At 36.4% G+C, this 23,009-nt stretch overlaps 1 protein-coding gene across 1 annotated transcript in view; it reads right to left on the reverse strand.

The window, feature by feature from the left end:
* Positions 1–13,637, reverse strand: part of LOC306869083 (protein tweety homolog 2-like) — a 54,488-nt gene extending 40,851 nt beyond the window's left edge. Inside the window, exons 1-2 of the mRNA XM_079415678.1 lie at positions 13,252–13,637; positions 1,617–1,789 (exon numbers count right to left, since the gene is read on the reverse strand). Coding sequence (XP_079271804.1) covers positions 1,617–1,789; positions 13,252–13,380 — 302 coding nt within the window. The 5' untranslated portion in view covers positions 13,381–13,637. The remainder of the gene's footprint in view (positions 1–1,616; positions 1,790–13,251) is intronic.
* Positions 13,638–23,009: the final 9,372 nt, after the last annotated feature.

Consider the following 23,009-nt stretch of genomic DNA (forward strand, 5'->3'; position numbering starts at 1 on the left):
ACGCCGTTTTATCTACTACATACTGAAGTACGCAAGACACTAATGGTGTTTTTAGCGTCTACATAAACATGAACATCAGCAGAGCTGATATAAGAGAAAACTTAAATAAATACAACCAGTCAAAATAAAAGTTTGATTTAACTTAAAACAGTAATATATTAGCACTGTACAATGTACTTCAAAGTTATAACAACAACAATAATACTATTCTTTATAATAATGAACTTATTTAAACATTATTTTTAAGGAATATCATTTTTGTCCACGTTTTAACTTAGTATACCTCTGTTGTGTAGAACTTTGCCAAAAATAAAAGTTGTTAAATTTTCATTTGATAACATTTTAAAACATTAATTAAAATGTTAAAGTGTGATATACATATACATAAGGTGTATAGCTTTATTTTTTAATTGGTTTTTAAAATGAAATGTATTTATTTATTTATTTTTCAGAAGTGAGACTTCAATACTTTCATTAAAATGGTTTCAAGTTTGCTGTAATAAAGGATTTGTTCACTCAAATAACTTGTTCTTATTCTTTTAAGAGTCTGTTACTGAGAGTCTGTTAAGAATTGTTACTGATTAGAATTACTGTTTAATATATACCGTGATATTTTCTGAGGCGATTTTCAGACCGTGAAAATGTCATACTGTTACAACCCTACTCCAGAGATAGAAAAATATTTAATGTTCTCACCACAAAGTTGTGTTGACTAGTAAGTTGACTAGCTAAAAATCGTAAAAAAAAAACGAGAATCGGTCAAATGTTCTGAAAAGAAATCGAGATTTTTTTTTTTTTGCCAAATCGCCCAGCCCCATTCTTATCTACACAATCAGAAATTATGCATTAAAATGAACATCAGGAACATCATTGCAAAAATGCAATGCGATCACTTAGGTTGCTGTTTTGATACCTATGACATTTTTCATTACTGAAAGTACTCCGAGTATCACTTTTTAGTGTATTTTTTTAGGTTTGATAACTCGAAAAGTAAAGTAAACTTAATAGTAACTTGAAAGCAAAGTAGTTAGTAATCTGATTACTTTTTAAATGCAGTAATCGTTAATGTAATCAAATTGCAATTTTAAAGAAGTAATTAGTAAATCCTAGTAGATTACTTTTTTAAAATAACCTACCCAACACTATTGAGAACTAGCACATGCAGTGTGATCCCAGCCTTAGATTTGGCGATAAAGTTTTAGAATATTAATACACTATCAAGCAATTAAAAAAAAAAAAATCCCCTAAGAAATAATAATAAAAGTTTAAATAAAAAAAAAATACTAATGTTTACTAAGGCTGCATTTATTTGATCAATATGTAGTATTTTAGTATTTTAATATGTCATTTATTGATGAATTTTCTGGATTCTTTGATGAACAGAGTTAAAAAAAACAGCATTCATTTAAAACAGAAATTATTTGTAGGATTATAAACGTTTATACGGTCAAGTTTGCTTAATTTAATGCATCCTTGCTAAATATAAGTATTACTTTCCATTGCATCTGCATCAGCATTTAATGACATGCAAATTATGCATTTAAAACAAGATCTAAACTATAAATAAAATCAGTCCCTGTTTCCTGGTGCGTGTGAAACAAAGTGAATGTACTCACCATATGACCAAACCGGTGATAACAGCAGCCCATGTGACACAGCAGGTGTTGGGCCTTTTGACTTCCTCATCCTCTTCCCTTCGACAGCTGCACAGGCAGGTCAGATATGCGGACAGCACCAGCAGACTCAAACCCAGACCCAGCGCAGACACACAGGCCAGGAGGATCAGAGACTGCCAAACAGAATCAGGCAAACATGGGGCAGGTGGTCAAATCAAACAGGAAATAGACCGATTCATCTGTCGTCAGTGTTGCAATTCAATAAAAAGTTTAATAACATTTTCTCAATCAGCCTTTCCAAAAGATCATCAGAAAAAAAAACTAAAAAAAAAAAAAAAAAAAAAAAAAACGATTAAAAAAAATTATAATTTCAGAGAATCAATCTTGAATTAAATGTGTCCTTTGTAACTTTTAAATATTACTGGAATATCTACAGATTTAGTTTCAAACTAATGCAAATGTTCTGATCTACACTTGAATGTGGTACATAGTTATTTGTTTATTATTTGTGATGTTACCTATGAGGAAAGGCAGTACGTGTTTTCGTTAATAGTCTATACAGTGGGGCAAATGAGTATTTGATACACTGCAGATTTTTCAAGTTTTCCCACTTACAAAGAATTGAGAGATCTGTCATTTTCATCGTAGGTACACCTCAACTAGGGATGCACCGTTACCACTTTTTCCAGTACTCGCCCGATACCGATACTTTAATTTTTGGTACTTGCCGATACAGAGTACCGATACCGATATTTTTATTGTATTTGTACATTTTTTAAATATTGGGTAAAGAAAACAAATGAGTATGTAAAATGCTAGTTGATTAACTTCATTTATCAAATAGATACTGTCAAACCAAAATTTATTCAGACACCTTCAACATTTCTCACATTTTATTCGCTATAGTTTAGAAAATCCAGTATCGGTATCGGTGCATCCCTAACCTCAACTGTGAGAGACAGAATATGAAAAAAAAATCCAGAAAATCATATTGTATTTTTAATTAATTTCCATTTTATTGCATGAAATAATTATTTGATACAATAGAAAAATATAACTTAATATTTGGTACAGAAACCTTTGTTTACAATTACAGAGGTCAGACGTTTCCTGTAGTTCTTGACCAGGTTTGCACACACTGCAGCAGGGATTTTGGCCTACTCCTCCATACAGGTCTTCTCCAGATCTTTCAGGTTTTGGGGCTGTCGCTGGGCAACACGGAGTTTCAACTCCCTCCATAGATTTTCTATTGGGTTCAGGTCTGGAGACTGGCTAGGCCACTCCAGGACCTTGAAATGCTTCTTACGGAGCCACTCCTTAGTTGCCCTTGCTGTGTGTTTGGGGTCATTGTCATGCTGGAAGACCCAGCCACGACCCATCTTCAATGCTCTTACTGAGGGAAGGAGGTTGTTGCCCAAAATCTCGTGATACATGGCCCCATCCATCCTCCCCTCAATACGGTGCAGTCATCCTGCCCCCTTTGCAGAAAAGCAGCCCCAAAGCATGGTGTTTCCGCCCCCATGCTTCACGGTTGGGATGGTGTTCTTGGGATTGTACTCATCCTCCTTCTTCCTCCAAACACGGCGAGTGGAGTTTATACCAAAAAGTTCTATTTTGGTCTCATCTGACCACATGACCTTCTCCCATGCCTCCTCTGAATCATCCAGATGGCCTTTGGCAAACTTCAGACGGGCCTGGACATGTGCTGGCTTGAGCAGGGGGACCTTGCGCGTGCTGCAGAACTTTAATCCATGACGGTGTAGTGTGTTACTAATGGTAACCGTTGAGAATGTGGTCCCAGCTCTCTTCAGGTCATTGACCAGGTCCTCCCGTGTAGTTCTAGGCTGATCCCTCACCTTTCTCAAGATCACTGATACTCCACGAGGCGAGATCTTGCATGGAGCCCCAGTCCGAGAGAGATTGACAGTCATCTTGAATTTCTTCCATTTTCTAATAATTGCGCCAACAGTTGTTGCCTTCTCACCAAGCTGTTTGCCTATTGTCCTGTAGCCCATCCTAGCCTTGTGCAGGTCTACAATTTTGTCCCTAGTGTCCTTAGACAGCTCTTTGGTCTTGCCCATAGTGGAGAGGTTGGAGTCTGATTGATTGAGTGTGTGAACAGGTGTCTTTTATACAGGTAAGGATTTAAAACAGGTACAATTAATACAGGTAATGAGTCGAGGATAGGAGGGCTTCTTAAAGACAAACTAACAGGTCTGTGAGAGCCAGAATTCTTGCTGGTTGGTAGGTGATCAAATACTTATTTCATGCAATAAAATGGAAATTAATTATAAAACAAAAATCATACAATGTGATTTTCTGGATTTTTTTTAACCTTTTGTACCTACGATGAGAATTACAGATCTCTCCATTCTTTGTAAGTGGGAAAACTTGAAAAATCTGCAGTGTATCAAATTCTTATTACTGTATGTAGAAACTGAAAAACAGAGATGACTGCATCTCTCAGAGATGATGTATCTTGATGTTGTGCTTGTGTTCATGGCAGCTGTGGGTGGATAAATCGCATGATGGTTGTTATGAGGGCGAGCTGGGCCCCCATGTGCATCACCATGGCTACCCACATGGACTGAGGCTAAACCGAAACGTTCAGTCTTAGAGTTGAAACATCATGTGATGAAAGTAAAGCACAACAGCTCTGGAGTCTTGTGATCCAGGGCTATCAGAGTGAGAGCCGGATTTAAGATATAGATATATGAGATCTAGGATCTATTATAAGCTTAAGAAAACACTGAAAAGGACTAGGCCTACTGCTCATTTTAATGCAAAACAAATACTTCTCCACGCTTTCAAATTTTAAAGTCACATCAAAAGCCAAAAGAGTGGTTAAACCAATTGCAAAAATTTCACAATGAATCATCACGACATGCTCTTGGGAAATTCCGAGCAAAATTACTAAAATCACTAAAGGGTGGTGTGCAATTATTTTTAATGCTCAAACCACATAAGAGCTTGAGGATTTATAGTCAAAATCAAAATGTAGAATAGCTGAATAACTTACTAAAAGGGCAAAAAAACAAACAAAAAACAACAACTTGAGTGAAAAAGTATGTGAAAAAGTTCCTGAGCCCACGGAGATTTCACATGTGAAAAAGCTACTAATGTTGAATTTTAGTAATGATTATTGCTAATGAAAAGAATATTTAGGTCATGACTGTCAGTTACTTGTGAGCTAAATCTGCTGTAAAGGGGCAAGCGGTTTAAGTCAAGTGTTTGAAATGTTGAAGCCATGAAAGTGAACCAATACATTTGCATGCCACTGTTTGTACAGGATAGGGTACTTTAGGTAAAAACTATAAATAACTGTAAATAACGTTCAAAAATTAATGCCACTGTTGCAACAGTTTTACAAGACAGAAAAATAATATGTCTGCATAGCTTTCCTCTTAAAAAGTTAACACGTGTTGCCTATTTTTATATTGTGTATTAGTATGTCACCACAAGTTTTGTTTTTCTTCATTTTTAAATACTGCATGGTATATACAGTTGCTAAATAAATAAACACGGTTTATTGATCAGTAGTTTTTACTTTTAATACTCGAGTAGATAAAAAACAAGTGCTTTATTTTTTTTTTTTCCTTAAGTAAACATTACAGTACTTTTTACTGGAGTAATAATTTACTAGATTATCTGTACTTTTACTTAACCCCTTAACTGTCATCCACATTTCACGAAAAAGTGCACTATGCAAACTTAAATTATTATAATTCATGAACGCTTTTGAATACAGACCTAAGGTTGGTCTCTTTGTAAAGAAGACAATTAGCGGATTATTACAGAGGTGAAAACATTTAATAAAATTAAAGTATTAAAACGGTATAGAAGTTTAAATTTACTGTAAAACAAATGCATTATTATTTTTATTGTATTTTATATAAAATAAATATTTTTAAAAAATAGTAAAAAATCTAAAATTGCTATAAAATTAAAGCCATATGTGTACATAAGTTGTGTTCCAAATTTGAAGTTGATAAAAAAAAATTGAGGTTCATATGCAATTTTGTTTAGGCGTTATACCAAAAACAACCACCGGGTGACATTCAAACACCATTGAATTTTTTGTTGATGCATTTCTGTCACAAATCTATAAATTTCTCTTTCAATGTTACATCTAAAATAAACACCAAATGTGGAATCTTGAGACTCAGATCTTTCCAACGATATGCATTTTGTCAAGATTATAAAAAGTTTTGATTCTAAAAGACCGTAATACATTTTGTAATATGACACCCCCCCCTAAGGGGGAGGAGACTGCTAAAATATTTTGAAGTACCATTTCTATGGTAACGCAATGTCCGATTTCAAAATGGTTTTCACAGGATGAATTTTGAGATTTTAAGCTTTCAAATGGTATATAACATATGATTGCTAAAACATGTGATAGGGAAAAAAATACATTTTTAAAATGTTATGCCACCAAAACTAAAACCACATATAATATTTGCACACTGACGTTTTCATCTGTGCAATGTCAACACATCTCTTGATATCACACACCCCTAAGATGGTACTGGAAATTTGTTCAGAAGAACAATTCCTGAGATTGATTTCAAACAAGCACTAGCAAGGGAATTTAACATAGAGAAAGATTTGACAAGCAGTTTATTTTAGAATGAGAGATGAAATAAATTTGTGTTGCCACTCCATTGATTTCCTCAAGTAACCCAGAGAAATGTGACCTTGAACAAGGCATGTAATATCCGTTTAGATAAAAAACTCCAGCAGAAATATCGACTGAATCAATGAGCAAAATGTTTATCTTGAGACAGTATTGTGTGCTAAGGTACAAATCACAGTGTAGAAACAGAGTCTCTTTAATGGAGAGCTGACACATCACCAGATACATCTGGGTGAACCAGATACTGCACATTTATAGAGTTCAGTGACAGACATTTATCACACATTTTATCTCAGATCAAAGTCTGAGCTACAAAGCTACAATCTATATTCAATAATTAGAGTGTGGAATTCTTGTCTTAATGGTAATGAAATTGGATTATGTGAACAGATAAATTACGCATATAGAGTGACCCATACTCGGAATTACTGACTACGTGTACATGGACAACAGTACTCCGATTTTAATACGATTAAAGGTGCAGTAGGAGATCTTGGAAAGGGTTGTGACGGTGGGGAAATTTTCCCACCGGTTAATCGACGTGTGACAGCACCGGTAATACCGGTATCACCGTGGTGGGGGGGGGGGGGGGTCATTTGAGTTTTCCCTCTTTCCATCCGCATTTAAATAGCTTGTAAAAGCACTGTGCACATTTTTATTTCACTTTTAAATTTGTGGCAATTCGGCGTCAAGTAGTTTGTTTTTAGTTCATTTGAGTTTTCCCACTTTCCTTTGCTTAAATAGCTTGTAAAAGCACCATGCGCATTTTACTTTCACTTTTAAATTGGAGGCAATTGCTTGAATTCAATTCAAGCAACAACAACAAAATTCAACGTAGAACATATGACTTTTATTAACAAAATGAATAAAAATACACCATGCTATATGCCTAATATAAAATAACAAATAACTTACAAATTTTAAATAGGTAGGCCTATATAAAACTGAAAATCAGTAAAGACTGAGGAACACATAATTATATAACGCAGAACGTTTATTAGCAAAATGATTAAGAAAGTTTGGAGGCATGGACTGCATACACTTTGATGTAAAATAATGGGGAAAAAAGTTTAAATAAAACAAAAATCAGCAAATACCATGGATCCAAATAAATGAGAAACGAATGTAAAAAAAATAAAAAATAATAATTCTAATATCACCTAAGATAAATAGCAGGTCAACAGCCTTTTCAAATTCCAAAATATTTTTTAAAACAGGTGCTTTTACATTTTGTTTTGAAACTCGTCTTGTCTATCTCACCTCACTCTTCTTGTCAGTCAGCTCGACTCACTCTCCTCACGTGACAAATGAAATCCGATTTGTGATGCGCGACTGTCGTTTGTTCGGTGTGCTGCATTGAGCAGCCACGTTCACTTTTAATTGTAGTGTCTGTTCTCTAACTGAACTAAATTATTTTTATTACTATTAAAAAATTCAAAATAACGGTGAGGGATGGTGCCGCGGTGGGCAAGTGACGTAACCGGTGTTGCAGCTTAATACCGGTATCACCGCCAACATCATCTATCGCAGCAAGCCTACCACCCTCCTTGCAATCGCTGTGCAAAGCCACGCCCCCTGAACACACATAAGCTCAAAGAGCAGAATACCAGGCAGAGACAACATTAAATTACTACAATAGGCTAAATCAACAGTTCCCAATTGCAGTCCTCGTGCCCTCCCTGCTCTGCACATTTCTCATATATATATATATATATATATATATATATATATATATATATATATATATATATATCTTATCACGTCCAAGGTTTGTTCTAAGTGCCCTGCTAAGTGGACATCACCATATATTCCGCAATGATTCCAGTTCAAAGCGAGCGCATATGTTCCATACAAAGGGCATTAAAGTGTGCGAGACATGAATTTAAATTGTATTTATTTACAGAGGTATATTATGTCACACTTCACACTTCTCTAGTAAGTTTCATCTGTGTGTGAAGACGCTGCGCAGCACAAATCCGTGAGTGAATGTTCCGAAGTGAAATAAAATTCAACATATTTCCCCTGCTCAGGGAGTAGGGAGCAATTAACCCCGTGTAGGGAGCATGTCAATCGGAAAACAGTTCATGCACGTAGCTCTCTTCTGACGTGCTGGTTATCTGAATCAGGTGTGTTAACTAAGCGAGACATGCAAAATATGCAGAGCGGGGGGCGCGAGGACTGGAATTGGAAACCGCTGGGCTACATCATGTGTCATTCACCGGTGAGAAAACTTTATAGCACAGTTGGTAAAAGTACTACAATACCAGGAAGGAAGATTGGGTTGTTGATGTTTGTCTGCCATTCTCGCTCTGACTGCGCAGCGTGCGTGAATGCGCTGATGACGTATCGTGCCTGCGCAAACAGGGTGTGCAGAGGTATGCAAATACATACGTTGACTTAGGAGACTTTGTAAATGCATTTGTTCTTTTTTGGATTATTGTATGCATTCATCCTGGAGTACAACAGGGATTTAAAGGGATAGTTTACCCAAAAATGAAAATTCTGTCATTAATTACTTACCCTCATGTTGTTCCAAACCCGTAAGACCTTTGTTCATCTTCAGAACACAAATTAAGATATTTTTGATGAAATCCGATGATGAAATTTGTTTGATGAAATTTGTGATGAAACAACGTTCTTATTGATGTGGAACGACATGAGGGCAATTAATGAGGGCAATTTAATGAATTTAACCTCAAAGTACCTCTTTTGATTTTTTTTGGCAAACATTTGACGTGTAAGATGCAGTTTCATGAGCTCAAAGTACCTCTTGTGAGAATGGTAGAGTTCATGTCAAATTACTCAAAACACTGGGTGAAGTAATATCCCCATTACTTTAATATGTGAATGTATTTGATATTTAAAGGTGCCATAGAATGCACTGATACAGTATTTTAAATTGTTCTCTGATATCTACACAGAAGGTATGTGGCTTAAGTAAGGGCAAAAAATCTCCAGAAACGATTTTACATGTCCATTTACAACCCTAGGATTTCTCCCTAGAATGAAACGGTCTGTTATTGGCTTATTTGGCAGGGTCATGAATAATAATGAGCTCTGCTCTGATTGGCTGTTTCACAGCACGGCTCATCAGCAAGAATGAAGCACAGGGCGGAAAACATATATTTAAATACTTTCTCTCGCAGTTATATCGTCGGGTAATTATACTGTATATAAAACGCGGGCATCAGGGAGCCGTTATTAATATGCGAGGCATTGAAACTGCTTTTGAACGATCCATCGATCGCGTTATAGTTTCACTTTCAAGAGACGCGATCACACAAACTATGTTTACATTATGGAGCAACAGTACTTACCACACATTTCACAAGATCTGATGCTTGTCAGTGGTGCTCAGGATCTGTAAATCATTCGCCATCATCCTCATCTCTCCTTACTGAGAGTGAAATCGTATGTACTGTAACAGGCTACCGCTAGCAAGGAGCTAACCATGTCCCTTTAGTGGCTCGCGTTATTTGCTTTCTGTGCCTTTCTGAATACAGACACCAACCCATCCCTGCACTTCACACCCCCTGCACGGCCTGGAACATAACATTTATTTTGTTATTTTCGCTGTTGTCCGCGCTTGTTTATTTACAATACCTGCAGAGCTTCTGATGGTTCGGCCGGCTTAGAACAAGGGAGGGTTTATGCAAATGTTGGGGGCGTAGTGATCCCGACTGTTGCGTCACAGTCGGTGTTATGTTCTGATTCGCCTGTTTTTCAGTGGTCTTTTTTAATCACGAGATTTACATATGAAGGAGGAAACTATGGTGTTTGAGGCTCACTGTATGTCATTTCCATGTACAGAACTGTTATTATTTAAATATGCCAGGGTAAAGACAGTTTTTCATTTTATGGCACCTTTAATGTTTAAATAATTAAGACGCAGTTTCATGAGTTCCGAGTACCTTTTGTGAGAATGGTAATATTCAGTGGCATTAACACTGGTTGAAGTAACCTCAGATAAATTATTACCATTATTAATAAAAGTATTATTATTTTATGGTGTTTTACATTTTTTGCATGTTTGTGAGTCTATCAGTGTATAAGGTGCAATTCATCAGCTTTGTGTATCTTATGAGAATTAAAATGGATGATTTAGTAAGGTATACTGTGTGGAACATTTCAATGTATTTATAATTTTAAGGTATTTTCACAATATTGTTGTATATTTTATTAAAATGTTGTAGTGCTTAGTGCATCATCATTTAACATGTTTTCCTTTTCTTTTGGGACAACAGGGAATAAACATTTCAGTAAGGCTGCATTAGCAATATACATTTACCAAAATACATTTTTAAATTAGGTAAAACCAAAAATTTATGCTACTACTATTTAAAATATTTAATTGGGCCAATAAAATGGTTTGGTAGACTTCTTTTTTTTTCCCAATTGGCTCAACATATTATTTCTCATTGAGCCAATGTTAACAGACTGTTGCCAGCCACAACTGATACAATTCAGTTAGCAGAAATCCAATTGGGCCAATGGAAAAATTTAGATGTAATCAGTCACTAGAAAATTTTGAGTTGGGGAGGTCTGAAATTTTTTACAGTGTGGTCCTACACCTTCCACAGAATATATAAATACAGATAAATACATTTAGACCACTTAACTTAATGATTGCTATAGGGATGTGAAGAGACTTTCAACCAGAATAACGAAAAATGTTTCTGAAGACAATCGCCTATTGCACCTTTAAGACAAACCTCTGATTAAGAGTCTACCATGTAAACAGAGATTTTTTATTACCTTAATCCGGCTAAAGTCATAATCGAAGTAAACACAAATCGAATTAAGACATGTGGAGTACAGACATGGACACATCTTACTCAAACTATGAGATGGTCCTCACTGCAGAACACAAGATCCAGGGGGCGTGGTTGGATCTATATCCAACTCCTCCCACCTTACATTTACCTAAACCTACCCGTCTCCACCCCCTGATCCCTAAACCCACCCATCCCCACCCCTAAACCTACCATGGAGAAGTCGTGGCCTAATGGTTAGAGAGTCGGACTCTCCAAAGGTAATCCAAAGGTTTGCGAGTTTGAGTCTTAGGTCCAGCAGGGATAGTAGGTGGGGGGAGTGAATGTACAGCGCTCTCTCCACCCTCAATACCACAACTGAGGTGCCCTTGAGCAAGGCACCGAACCCCCAAATGCTCCCCGGGCGCCGCAGCATAAATGGCTGCCCACTGCTCTGGGTGTGTGTTCACGGTGTGTGCATTCACTGCTGTGTGTGTACTATGGATGGGTTAAATGCAGAGCACGAATTCTGAGTATGGGTCACCATACTTGGCTGTATGTCACGTCACTTTGTCACTGTCACCATCTCCACCCCCTAGATGTGGATCCAACCCTGTCCCCTGGATCTTTGTTCTGCAGTGAGGGGCTACAGCAAACTATTATCATCGTGTAGGACTTTTCGCCGCATTTTGCGACAGGATACACACGGCAGTGGTCAACAGTTTGACGGCAAATATAAGAGCTTCAACACCATTGTCGTCTGTATGTACAAATAATTAACTGCACTTGAAGCTTTCATAAAATTAAAAATGAAACACCCAAAACTGTATATGACATCATCACAAAGACGAACTATATGTTTACACGAGAAATTCTGGAGGGGACATTGGATGGCGTTGCGTGGTGACGTAATGACGCATGCCATTAATCGATCTATGTACTATAACATGTAAAACAGGAACATGAAAGGATTATTCTAAAAGCAACTCATGTAAACACCTTAATCCTAATATTGTTTTATCCAGAATAAGGTAAATAATTAGATTACTGATGTCCATATAAACGTAGTCAGTGATTTGAAAAGATAGGATATTTGTAAAAAGCCATCTACTTTACAACATTGAAAGTAGATGGGTTTATTTAAAATGTAGCTTATGTCGGCAGCACTTTGGGTGACCTGAGTTCATGTCACGGCTCGCGGTCCTTTCCCAATCCTGTCCCCTCTCTCTCTCACCTCCTTTCCTTTCAATATGCACAGCCCTATCCTAATAAAAAGGTCAAAATGACACACACAAAAATAATAATAATAACAAAATTAAAAAGTAGCCTATAATAAGATATTAAATAGGTTTTCACATGACTTTAAACAGCAAATAAATTATTAAAAGAGGGAAAAACAACCAATGAAACAGCAATACATTAAAAGTTATTTTAAAAAGCATCAAAGCTAGTAAACTTGTTTTACACACTGACATACAGACAAGAAGCAAATATAAAATAAATAATACAAATTCATTTAAAGGTTCAGCAACGTTTAGGTGTTTTTCATTCATATCAGGTTGGGGTAAGTTGTCACACATTTTAAATGTTATAAATGTATGCAAGTTATTAGTTATAATATTTGCTGGGCAAAACAAGGCTTTGATATTTTGTACGTTATTTGACTAATTTGATATATTTGCAGTCTAATGAATTGCTTAACTCATAATGGTTTCCTTCATTGTGAAATTTATGTAATTTATTAATTATAACTTTTGTTGGCTAAGACAACGGTTTGATATCGCTGTAAGCCATTTCATTTATTTATTGGTAGATAAATGAGTTGCTCATTGTTTAAGTCTTAGGCTGTTTAATGGCCTGTTACGTTGTGACAGTTTGCCCCATAGTATGATATGCTCCAATTGTGGTCAAGCCAGCTTGTTCATTGAACTCCATTTCTTCCCTCTCTTTAAACCATAACAGTGTAAATGTTCAATGGCTTCTTTTTGTTGTTGTTGTCGTCATGTTTTTGTTTCTATACAGAAACTCACTTTCAAAAATTGTAGCAAAAAGTATTAGCCTACATCTAGCCCTTCCCTTAATACGCCTTTCCTTTTTAAAATCTACCTTTCCTCTTTTTAAAATCTACCTTCATTATAGTTGACTAAGCTATGCATTTGTGTCAGTTATTTAATAAGCAGCTATAGCAGAAAATTATAATATTTACATTTAGTTTTCCCTCGGTCTCCCCTCCATAAACAATTCTCACCTGCCGATAGCTGGCGTCCTCCGGTTTAAAAGTGTTATTAACTGTCTGGAAATTAAAATTAAGATGCGGGAAATTGTGCAGCCAGTAGGTCCACCATGGTGCAACGTAGTCCTGGCGCGATGAGGCCATCCCGGACGTGAAACTCAAAAACGCCGCTGATTTCTGGAGAGCTCCGATAATCCTCACAGTTCACTCTAAAACACCAAACACAACGAAGATCCGCCACCAGTGGTTGTGACACGATGACCAGACAGGGAAACACTGCGTAAAAGTATTTCCCCTGGCTCTTTTCGCTTAAAAGGATGCATAACACAAGAGTTGAGTGTGTAAGTGCATGCAGAGTGATCAGCTGTGACCCCTCAAAGCCCCTGACACTGACTGACTCCACGCGCCTCTCCTGCGGCTGCGCACCGCGCGCGCGTCTACAGCATTGATCATCACTCCAGATAAGTTGTAAACTCATTTAAGCTCTTTGTGTAAACAGCACAAAAAGTGTGTAAATTCACAATGGAAAAAAGTGCTATAAAATGTGCTACTAAAAAGCTTACAGGTGCACACTGCTGTCAAATAAATCTAACACACAATATAATACAGCAAACAGTGTCTGTATACACAGAAAAAGACTCTAGTCCGTTTGTTCTCTTAAGACATATTCATTTAACATATTAATTCATAATTCAAAGAAAAGCAAGTGAGACATTTTTAAAGTGCCATTAGCTGTTTCACTCCTGTTCAATGTTGACATCTGGTGGACAGAAAGGGCACTTCACTCAATCGTCCTATTCCAGGGTTTTCAAACCTTTCCAAACCAAGGACCCCTGGCAGATTCATTTTTAATCACGTTTGAATGTAAAGCACTACACTACCCACAGTTCTGAGACTAAATTCACCAATTAGAGAAGTTAATGTTACTGTGGAAACAGGAATGGTTTGAAACCAGTTTTTGTGTTTGAAAAATTTATTTATTTCGAATATATTGTATTTTTAGACTTACAGATAATGACTGTTAAAGATAAAATAAAATAAAGATTGAGAGAATAAAACAGTAGTCAGGATTATACTACATTACCCACAATCCTCAAACAAAATCCACCAATCAGAAAAGTTCTTATTACTGTAGAAACAAGAGTTGTTTAGTTTTCGTGTTTGAACATTTAATACATTTCTAATATATTGTATTTTTAGGTTACTTAGGTGCTGAAGTCTTTCAGTAGACAAAAACTCCATAAAACAGTTTTAAAAGCTGTGCGTTGTAAAAAAATGATGTGATCATGGACAGTCATAGTCTCTTTTTTTTAAATTAAATATGGAGTCTAACAAAACTTTAATCTGAAATTAATTGAAGTTTATTGAAAGAACAGTACATAATGGAACAAAAAAAAAATACTTCAGGAGGGAGCAAGGCCAAAATATTACTAATATTTATATTAATATTAATAGCACATTGCACTATAAAAGAAGTCAAGCACACAGTCTTGTACCTTTGTCTTGGAAAGTTATATGTATAGAAAACATGTATGAAACAGGCCAGCATTAATGAACTGAGGTTATTAAGCAAATATATAAACTATTTTAACTATGCATGTTGAGCACATAAAAAAAACAAAAACCTAACTAAGTAACGATATAACTTTCTACACACTCTAAAAGTTATAAAATTGTAGGATACATTAGATGGGGGTGGTAAATTATTTGTTGAGGCTGTGATCATGTACCGAGAGGGGGCAGTAGCACATTACAAGTCAAAGAGAATAAAGATAAGACAAGTAAAGTGAATGACCATGAAAAGATCTCCAACACCTCAGTGCACTGAGAAATTAACATTTTACTTCTTTTTAATTAAAGGACACGTCCATAAAATGACAATCTGTTATTATATGTGCATGCTATGAATCAGAATCTCAAGTGTGCTGTTTCTTTGTGAGTTCTGCAATACAGACATTGTGAAGAATGTAAGAAATATGTTGCACTATCAGCTGTATATATATTGCATATTTGTTATATTTGGCACGTCGGGTTTCAAGGTCTACCGTGCAAACCATGCAGTTATTTTTGAGTACAGGTCTGATTGATTTTATTATCAATTACTCATCTGACCGCGATGACCTTCCTGCATAACAATTCAAATATTAGGCCCGGGCTGTACCAACAAGCTTCAGAAGCTGTAAATATGCTGTAACTAAATATAACTAATTATTGTGACCCACAACCTTTTGCTACACAAAACCGAGTTTGTCAACACGTACACTGTAGCAGTTTTGGGATTCAAACAAGCTTTCAAATCTCATTTGCGTCATTTTTCTTTCTCAATTGCTGCCTCAATTGACATGATAAAATTATGACCATGTACCAAGACACCACAGGATGAATTTGCATAATAAACATTTTCATAAAGGTTGTAGCTGACATCCTCACAATGACTCTGAGAGGAATTCTCTCCCCATCACCTGCCGTTATTACACATTAATCCTCCAATTCCTGAGCCAGCTGTGATGGTTTGCTTTTGATGTTCAAAACAACGTATAGTGAAATTAAGGAGTCTTTCCTCTTTGGTTATTGCTTTTTGGGATTTGGAATCCTAAATCCCTCTGTGGTGCAGTGAGTGACTAAGGCCTATACATATGAATGAAGATTTACACATCAGGCTCAAAGAGTTTGCGTTCAATCAGACACCACTGCTCACTATAGCTCTGAGGACTGAGCTGAGGAGCAATATCCCACATTCAGAGCGGGGAGATTTTACTTTCCCTCAGATTTTGTTTTATTCTGATCTGCTTTCATCCATTGAGACATTTGTCTATCTGAAAATCCTTGACTAACTCGTCTGTGCCATCATGAGTCATGGGAAATATAGCGTATGTCTTTAATCATGGCTATTTTTGAGTACTTCTGCTAAAATGTTTAATTAGGAATGAGGAAAGTGTGCTATTACTGGGCTCAGTCCTCTAAGAACTCCTTAGCAAACAACATAGCACAAAATCTAAAAGGTAAATCTTTTACCCCAATATTAGTACCTTACCAGTACTTTAGAGAGTACTTTAAAAAATATGTGCATTAAATATACATATTGAAAGGTACCACACCAGTGACAGCTTTTGTACTTTTTTTTCTTAAAGTGTACCTGGACAGCAGTGTTAAGTGTAATGCACAACTAAGTAATTAATGAAATGTAATTTAATTACTTTTCCCTTGAAAAAATAAGGCATTACTCTTTCTGTAATTGAATGAATACAGTTACTCCTGATACAATTACATTAAATACTGTAGACTAAACAATTCTAAATAAAGCAAGAGTGGATTTCACATCAAAATGTAACATCTAATGTTAAAAAGTATGTTTTAATGTAACCTTCTCCCTTTAAATACTTTGTTCAGTTCAAGAATGAATTGTGCAGTTTTATAGAATTTATTTGAAAGAATTAAAAGAGCATTTTCATGTCTATCCTTGTATTGTTCAACTGGTAGAGGTTGATCTGGGATTTACAAAGAAATTAGTAATAAGTAATGCAATACTTTTTAGAGAGAGTAATTAGTATAAGTAATCTAATTAAACGGTTGAAGATGTGAGTAGTAGCTAGTGATTCATTACTTTGAGTAACTTACCCAACAGTGCTGCATAGCCACCTATAATACTTATACAAATGCATTGCAACACCTTCTGAACTAGCATGCTTGAGTACCCACATAGAAACTAGCAAGCACCTAAGCAGTACTTTAGCAACCACAAAGCAAAATGTTTAAAACCCTTCTGACCTGTAACAGCACGGCAACAGACTAGCAACTAGCTAGCCATACATAGGCAGCCACCCAAAAAAACCTTAAATTTAAAATGGGCACGGCCATCTGTAAATGTTATTTGTCTGGCTTCCAGTCTCATCCGCGTCCAGCTATTTTTAGCTGTACAATACAGCTCGTTTTGCTGCTTGAAATTGCTGATTTTTTGATTGCTTCTAATGTCCTCATTTGTAAATTGCTTTTGGATAAAAGCGTCTGCTAAATGACTAAATGTAAATGCAGATTAATGTGTCTTACCATATTATTTTAATGTATTATCTTACTTATGAACACACTGATTTGTAGTGCAAACTGTTTACTGCACGTTGGTATTCTTCTCGTTATTTCACTATAGCGGCTAAACCAGAAGTCTCCATAGGCTTACATTTGCGTTGAAGAATAAGGTGGCGTCAGGAGGTCAACGCCACAAGTGACTAAATATTATAGATGTGTATAGGACCGCCATCTTGAAATAGTTACTCATGTGTTGGTTTGTGGTTTATATGCATTAGGCTAACTCAATATTATAGGTTTTTAAACTGTGGTAACTTTTAAATGTTGTGTTAGCTAATGCTTTTGTCTTGTTGTATTGTGCTACTTTAGCAAAATCAATTGCTGAAGTCTATTGCATACGTAGATATTCATTCCTCTGTTTAGTTCTGGCTTTACACAACAATTGTATTTTGGGGGCCTGAAAATGCAAACTTTTGGAAACAGGTTTCCAAGTGCAAGTTTTTGAAAATGCACATGTGTATTATATGTTCGCGTAGTGTTTCTTTACAATATTACATCACCAACTACTGGCCTGGCATGCATAATACAGTGTTTAAGTAGTTTTCACAGATCCCCGTGAAAGGGGTTTGACAACGTTGTCATCAGTGCAAAAAAAATACAAAAGACAAACTTTTCCGTTTTTAGTACATTGTTTCCGTGTAAACATAATGGTAAAACCCTCCCAGCATTTCTTTGACCTTCTGCTATTTTAAATGTGTTCTTGCATTGAAAACTCTTTCTCTCTTCCTCAATTGATTTTGACCTATAATGTGTGTCACTAAACTATTGATCTTTTGTTTTGTTCCCCTTTACCATTACAAGGATAATCCATTTGCTTAGTGGAACAAGGTGACTGAGTAGTCTAGTTTGTGCACTGCAGGAGGGAAAAAGAAATCGTGGCGTTCCTTTGTTTGGCAACCCTTAGACCTTGAGAAAAAAGCACTATACAACTGCAGTGCGAACAAATAAACTGGTGAACCTGCATTCAGAGGAAATTCAACATATATGGACGACAGGCAATCAGTGTTGACTCTCAACAGCTTGGAGACTGAACAATAACAGCAGTGATTCCTTTGAATGGACTGTTAAAACTGACTAATGTTTTGGAGTGAGTAAATGGGAACAGTGTTCGTCAGCTTGGTCTGGATTTATTCATTTTTTTCCTACTTCAAATGTGTGACTGAAAATGTGTATGGTTATCTTAAATAAGATTACAGCAGCAGGTTGAACTGAATTGGGCCAAATATGTGCTTGTGAAACTTATCATTGCAATCTGTGGTTTAAAGTGATAATTGCCTGAGCACTGTATCGATCTGTTGGAATGATGAAGAGAGACAGCCAAAAAAAGCAAGTTTGGAGGAACTCTCCAAAGACATCTTTGCACAGTAACTGTTTTCTTTTATGTACCACTTGTATTTCTGAGGACACAGAGACGATCTGAACAGAGAGCAGAGATAAAGCAAAAGCTTTAGGCTTATTGCCTGGTTTGAGAGGAGATTCTTACACTGATCGCAGTGCGAGCTGCACACCTACCAAAAAAAAAGAGGGAACAGAACTAGGAACACTGCAGCTTAAAGACTGATTATGGTTTCTGTTAGCAGCTCAAGATAAAAGCGTATTCCACAGCTAGGGCCCATAACCCGCAAAAACTAATTTTATAGCATAGCAGTTTTATAGTACAAGTCAGAGTGAGTCTGTTGAGTGTTGCGCAAAATTCGGAATTTAACCATGGGCTTCTTTTCAGTTTATGAGTTAACTTTAACGATAACTATAAAGTTTTAATAATTATTCTAATTCTATGATAATAGGGGAAGCCAACACTGCAAACAACGATAACAAGGCAACAATATCGTTGGAATCACTTTCAAAACATTTTTTCCACCTGATGAATGATAATAGCGTTGGCTAACAAAATCCACAATACTTTAAAGAGTGCAAGCATTTAAATGACAAATGACTGAAGCATGCTTATAGTAAACAGAATGACTTACGACTAATTATATATATATATATATATATAATTTCCTTATTGGGTAGACATTGTTAGTCAAAAGAATATACATACACATACTCATACACTGTAAAAAGTGATAAGTTGACTTAACTTAAAAAACTGAGGAAACCCCTTGCCTTAAAATGATCAAGTAAATAATCATTTAAAAAAATAAGTTAAGTGGACGCTCGGTGCCCTATTAGCATAAACACAGCCCTGAGTGAGAAGATGTGGTCCGCCATTACTGGAGATATATACAATGCCATCATCAAAGAGGCTTTACAGATGTTGTGTTTTGGGATGCACTAATGAACATAGGAGTCACCATAATCTCCCCCCATCTGAGCCAAGGACACTGTGGTCAAATTTAATTTTCAAAGGAAATATCCAGGAAAAAATCAGTAACGTCCCCTATATGTTTAGGAATTAATACCGCGCGAAAGTCAGCTGCAAAGTAAGTATCACACGTTTGTTTTCCAAATTGCTTTTCTGAAAGAGCTTCTTGGCACTCTGTAAGGCTTATTGCTAAAGCTATCATTGTCTTTTTGTGTTTTCGCTGATGCCGCCTTCAAGTGCTATCAGAATGATCATGAATAGAAATGTGGTAGTTAAAAGCTTCATATGAAAGCAATGTTCAAGTCGATCGCTTGAAGTTGTCGAGCTCATAATCAGAAGTGGGACTTATAAAGTTTATGATAGCATGAGACCAGCTTTATTGTTATTTTTATCCCGCTGTGCTCCCCGTCTGTGTAATTCATAAACGCGAATTTATTATGCACAGTATCATCAGATGACTGACTTTGAAACCAAGTAATTTTCTGTAAAGGTAACAGGCTTGTACTAATAGTGGAATGTTTATTTGCAAAGGCTAGCCCTGCTAAAGCGGAGCTGAGGCTCCTGAAGCTCCACCCCCTCTTCTCCGGGTGCAACAGCTCACTCGTATTTAAAGCAACATACTCAAAACAGCGTGTTTTGGCTCACACCCTAAAAGTGGCAATTTTAACAAGCTGTAAAAATTGATCTGTGGGGTATATTGAGCTAAAACTTCACATATACGGGGACATCAGAGACTTATTTTACATCTTGTAGAAAGGGGCATAATAGGTCCCCTTTAAATTCCTTTGAATTTAATTTATTTTGAACAGTACTTGATATTAATAGTGCTCAAAATTTGAGTTGTGACTCTGCATCCTGTTTTGGATGCCTTTAGTTTAACTTATTTTAAATTCAGACTTGGAATAGGAGTATAAAGGCACTCTAAATTCTTAATGGTGCATAGCGCTGTAAATCACCTGAGAATGCACGTCATACTCAATAGTGGTCATTTATTAAAAAACTTACAGTATCTAAAATTGCTATCTTCTTGGAGTGAGAAATAAGAACACAGTTCTGAAGATGTGAAGTGAAAGACTTTGATAATGTATGTAATATTTCAAATATTGAATGTTATATGAGATTTCAGTCTGTACCATAGAGACCAAAGCCTCGGCTGCAGTTCTATTATGATCTTAATCCTAACTCGGCCTTCCTGAGTATTACTCCTGTTGATTATTCTATTTCCAGTGCTAGACTCTTTGCAGAATCACAGATTGAACCGCCGCCAAGCTCCCCTGACTGTAAAGTGCCAGCAAACAAGTGGTGCATTTCTATGTTCTCGGTGACTCTGTATAAGAGAGCGGTTGCATTATAGATTTTGGTCAGTGCTTTTTCAGACACTTTAAAGTCAAATTGAGGAAGGTAAAACAGTCTTGCTTCCTCAGTGGAAACACATTGTCTTCTGTACAGATGATGTCCATTAGAGGTGATGACTTGACCATTCGTGAAGGACAGGGACTTTGAATCAACTTCTTGTGCATTTTTATCTGTGAGTGATAAGGACAGATGAAGAAGTGATTGAAATATGACAAATGATATCAGGGACCTACATAGTGAAATTGAATACCTTGGTTAGGTGTATGAAGGGTGGGCCGCCACCATAAACGTGAAGAACAAAAGAAGTATACATTTTTTTAACACATTCTGTATTTTAATTCCTGCAGCAATGGCCATTCTTAAATCTGCTGATATTATTCAACAGCTTTTAATCGCTGAATTTTAAGTAGTTTATCCACATTTAAAATGCAATGAATTGTATAATTAAAATAGCTTAGAATGTAAATCAGTGGGCTGGAAAGGCAGTAGGTAATTAAACAGTTTTCCTAGTGGAATAATGTCCAATTGTCTCAGAAAAAAAAAAGTGAAGAAAAATCTGTTGAACAGAAAGCAAACATGTTTTGGTGTGTTTCTTGGTGCATAATTTGAGTCTGTAAAAAAGCTTGCAAATGCAACTACAGTTATCTAGTAAAATCATCATCTTATCATTATTGTAATGATTTTAAAGATGCACTTTTGATGCATGTCATTTTTTCCTCATTAAAAAGTCCCTACGGAAATTAATAGAACTTTTGAAAAATATGTGAGCGTATGTAATTTTAAACATGAGATGAAAACAGTCATATCAGTAGCAAAATCAGTTTTATTATTATTATTTATTATTATTTATATCAGTTTTAGACTTTAATATTGAGACCATGTGACCAGTCGAAGACTAGTTTGTTCTTGGTGGCCCGTTTGATTTACTGGCATAACAAACGTCTAGAGTATTATACACAATTAATTTATCAAGTGCTGTAATGTTTGCAGTTTTATGGAGTTTTTGCGAGCTTCATGTAGTTTTAACTGCTTTGTGGTCTGAAGTTGCAATTAAGATTTAGCAGATGGAAGCCTCACAATTAGTTGGGGGTGGTAATCAATTTCTGCCATTTACTAAGGACTGGAATGCTGCCATGGAGAGAAAAGCCTGCGTTTCGCACAAGAACCGTAACGTGATATCAGTGCTGCTCCACTTCAGTTTGTGGAGCTGTACAACCATTTCTGAGAGCTTTGCACTGCACGAACCTCCAAACGAAATGCATTACCCATACTTGCATCTTAGAGCCACTCATCGTACCCCTGAGATGCAATCTGAGGTTAAGCAATCTAATGGACATTGCATGTGTTTTTTTACTAAAACAGTGTTTATTGGACTAGCCAATTAAACGTGTATTATCAAACCTTAACAACATATGCTATTGTGTTTATTGCTGTGCATTCAGCATATTGATTTCCAATTACACCATTTACAGGATGAGTATTGCCCAAGTAAAGCACCGTCATGTTATCTGAGGCACATATGGCGTGTGAATTGTGCATGCTTGCATCTGTGTGTGTCCACTGTTGATGAGCAGATGTTTATGCTGATGAGAAGAGCTTTGGGAACGTGGCTAGCTCTGTTCTAGATGAGATGAGATTAGCATGGCTTTCTCAGCCCTCCGCTCACGGCTCTTGTGGGCCACATGATGCTGCAGACAAGAGTGTGTCAGCACTGAATGCTAAGGCGGTGTGAATGAGAGAGAGCAAGATGAATGGGTGCCCACCGAAGAGTTGGTTTTCACCTTGAACATCTCATCACTCTTCCTGACTAATCCTCTGTGCTGCTTTGCTCAGGAAGAGCCAGGTGGCGCTTATTCAATGACATGGGATATGTCAGGAGTCGACCGCACATACATCAACCGTCATCAGTTTAACGGGCTTCTGCGTGCTCCTTCACCCACTGAAGTGGCACACCAGACTCCACTGAAGGTGCGTCATTGTATCTCCAAGACAGCTCTTTACTGACCAATCCAAAAATGTTGGATGG

The sequence above is a fragment of the Barbus barbus genome (assembly GCF_936440315.1).
Source record: "Barbus barbus genome assembly, chromosome: 4".
NCBI lineage: Eukaryota > Metazoa > Chordata > Actinopteri > Cypriniformes > Cyprinidae > Barbus > Barbus barbus.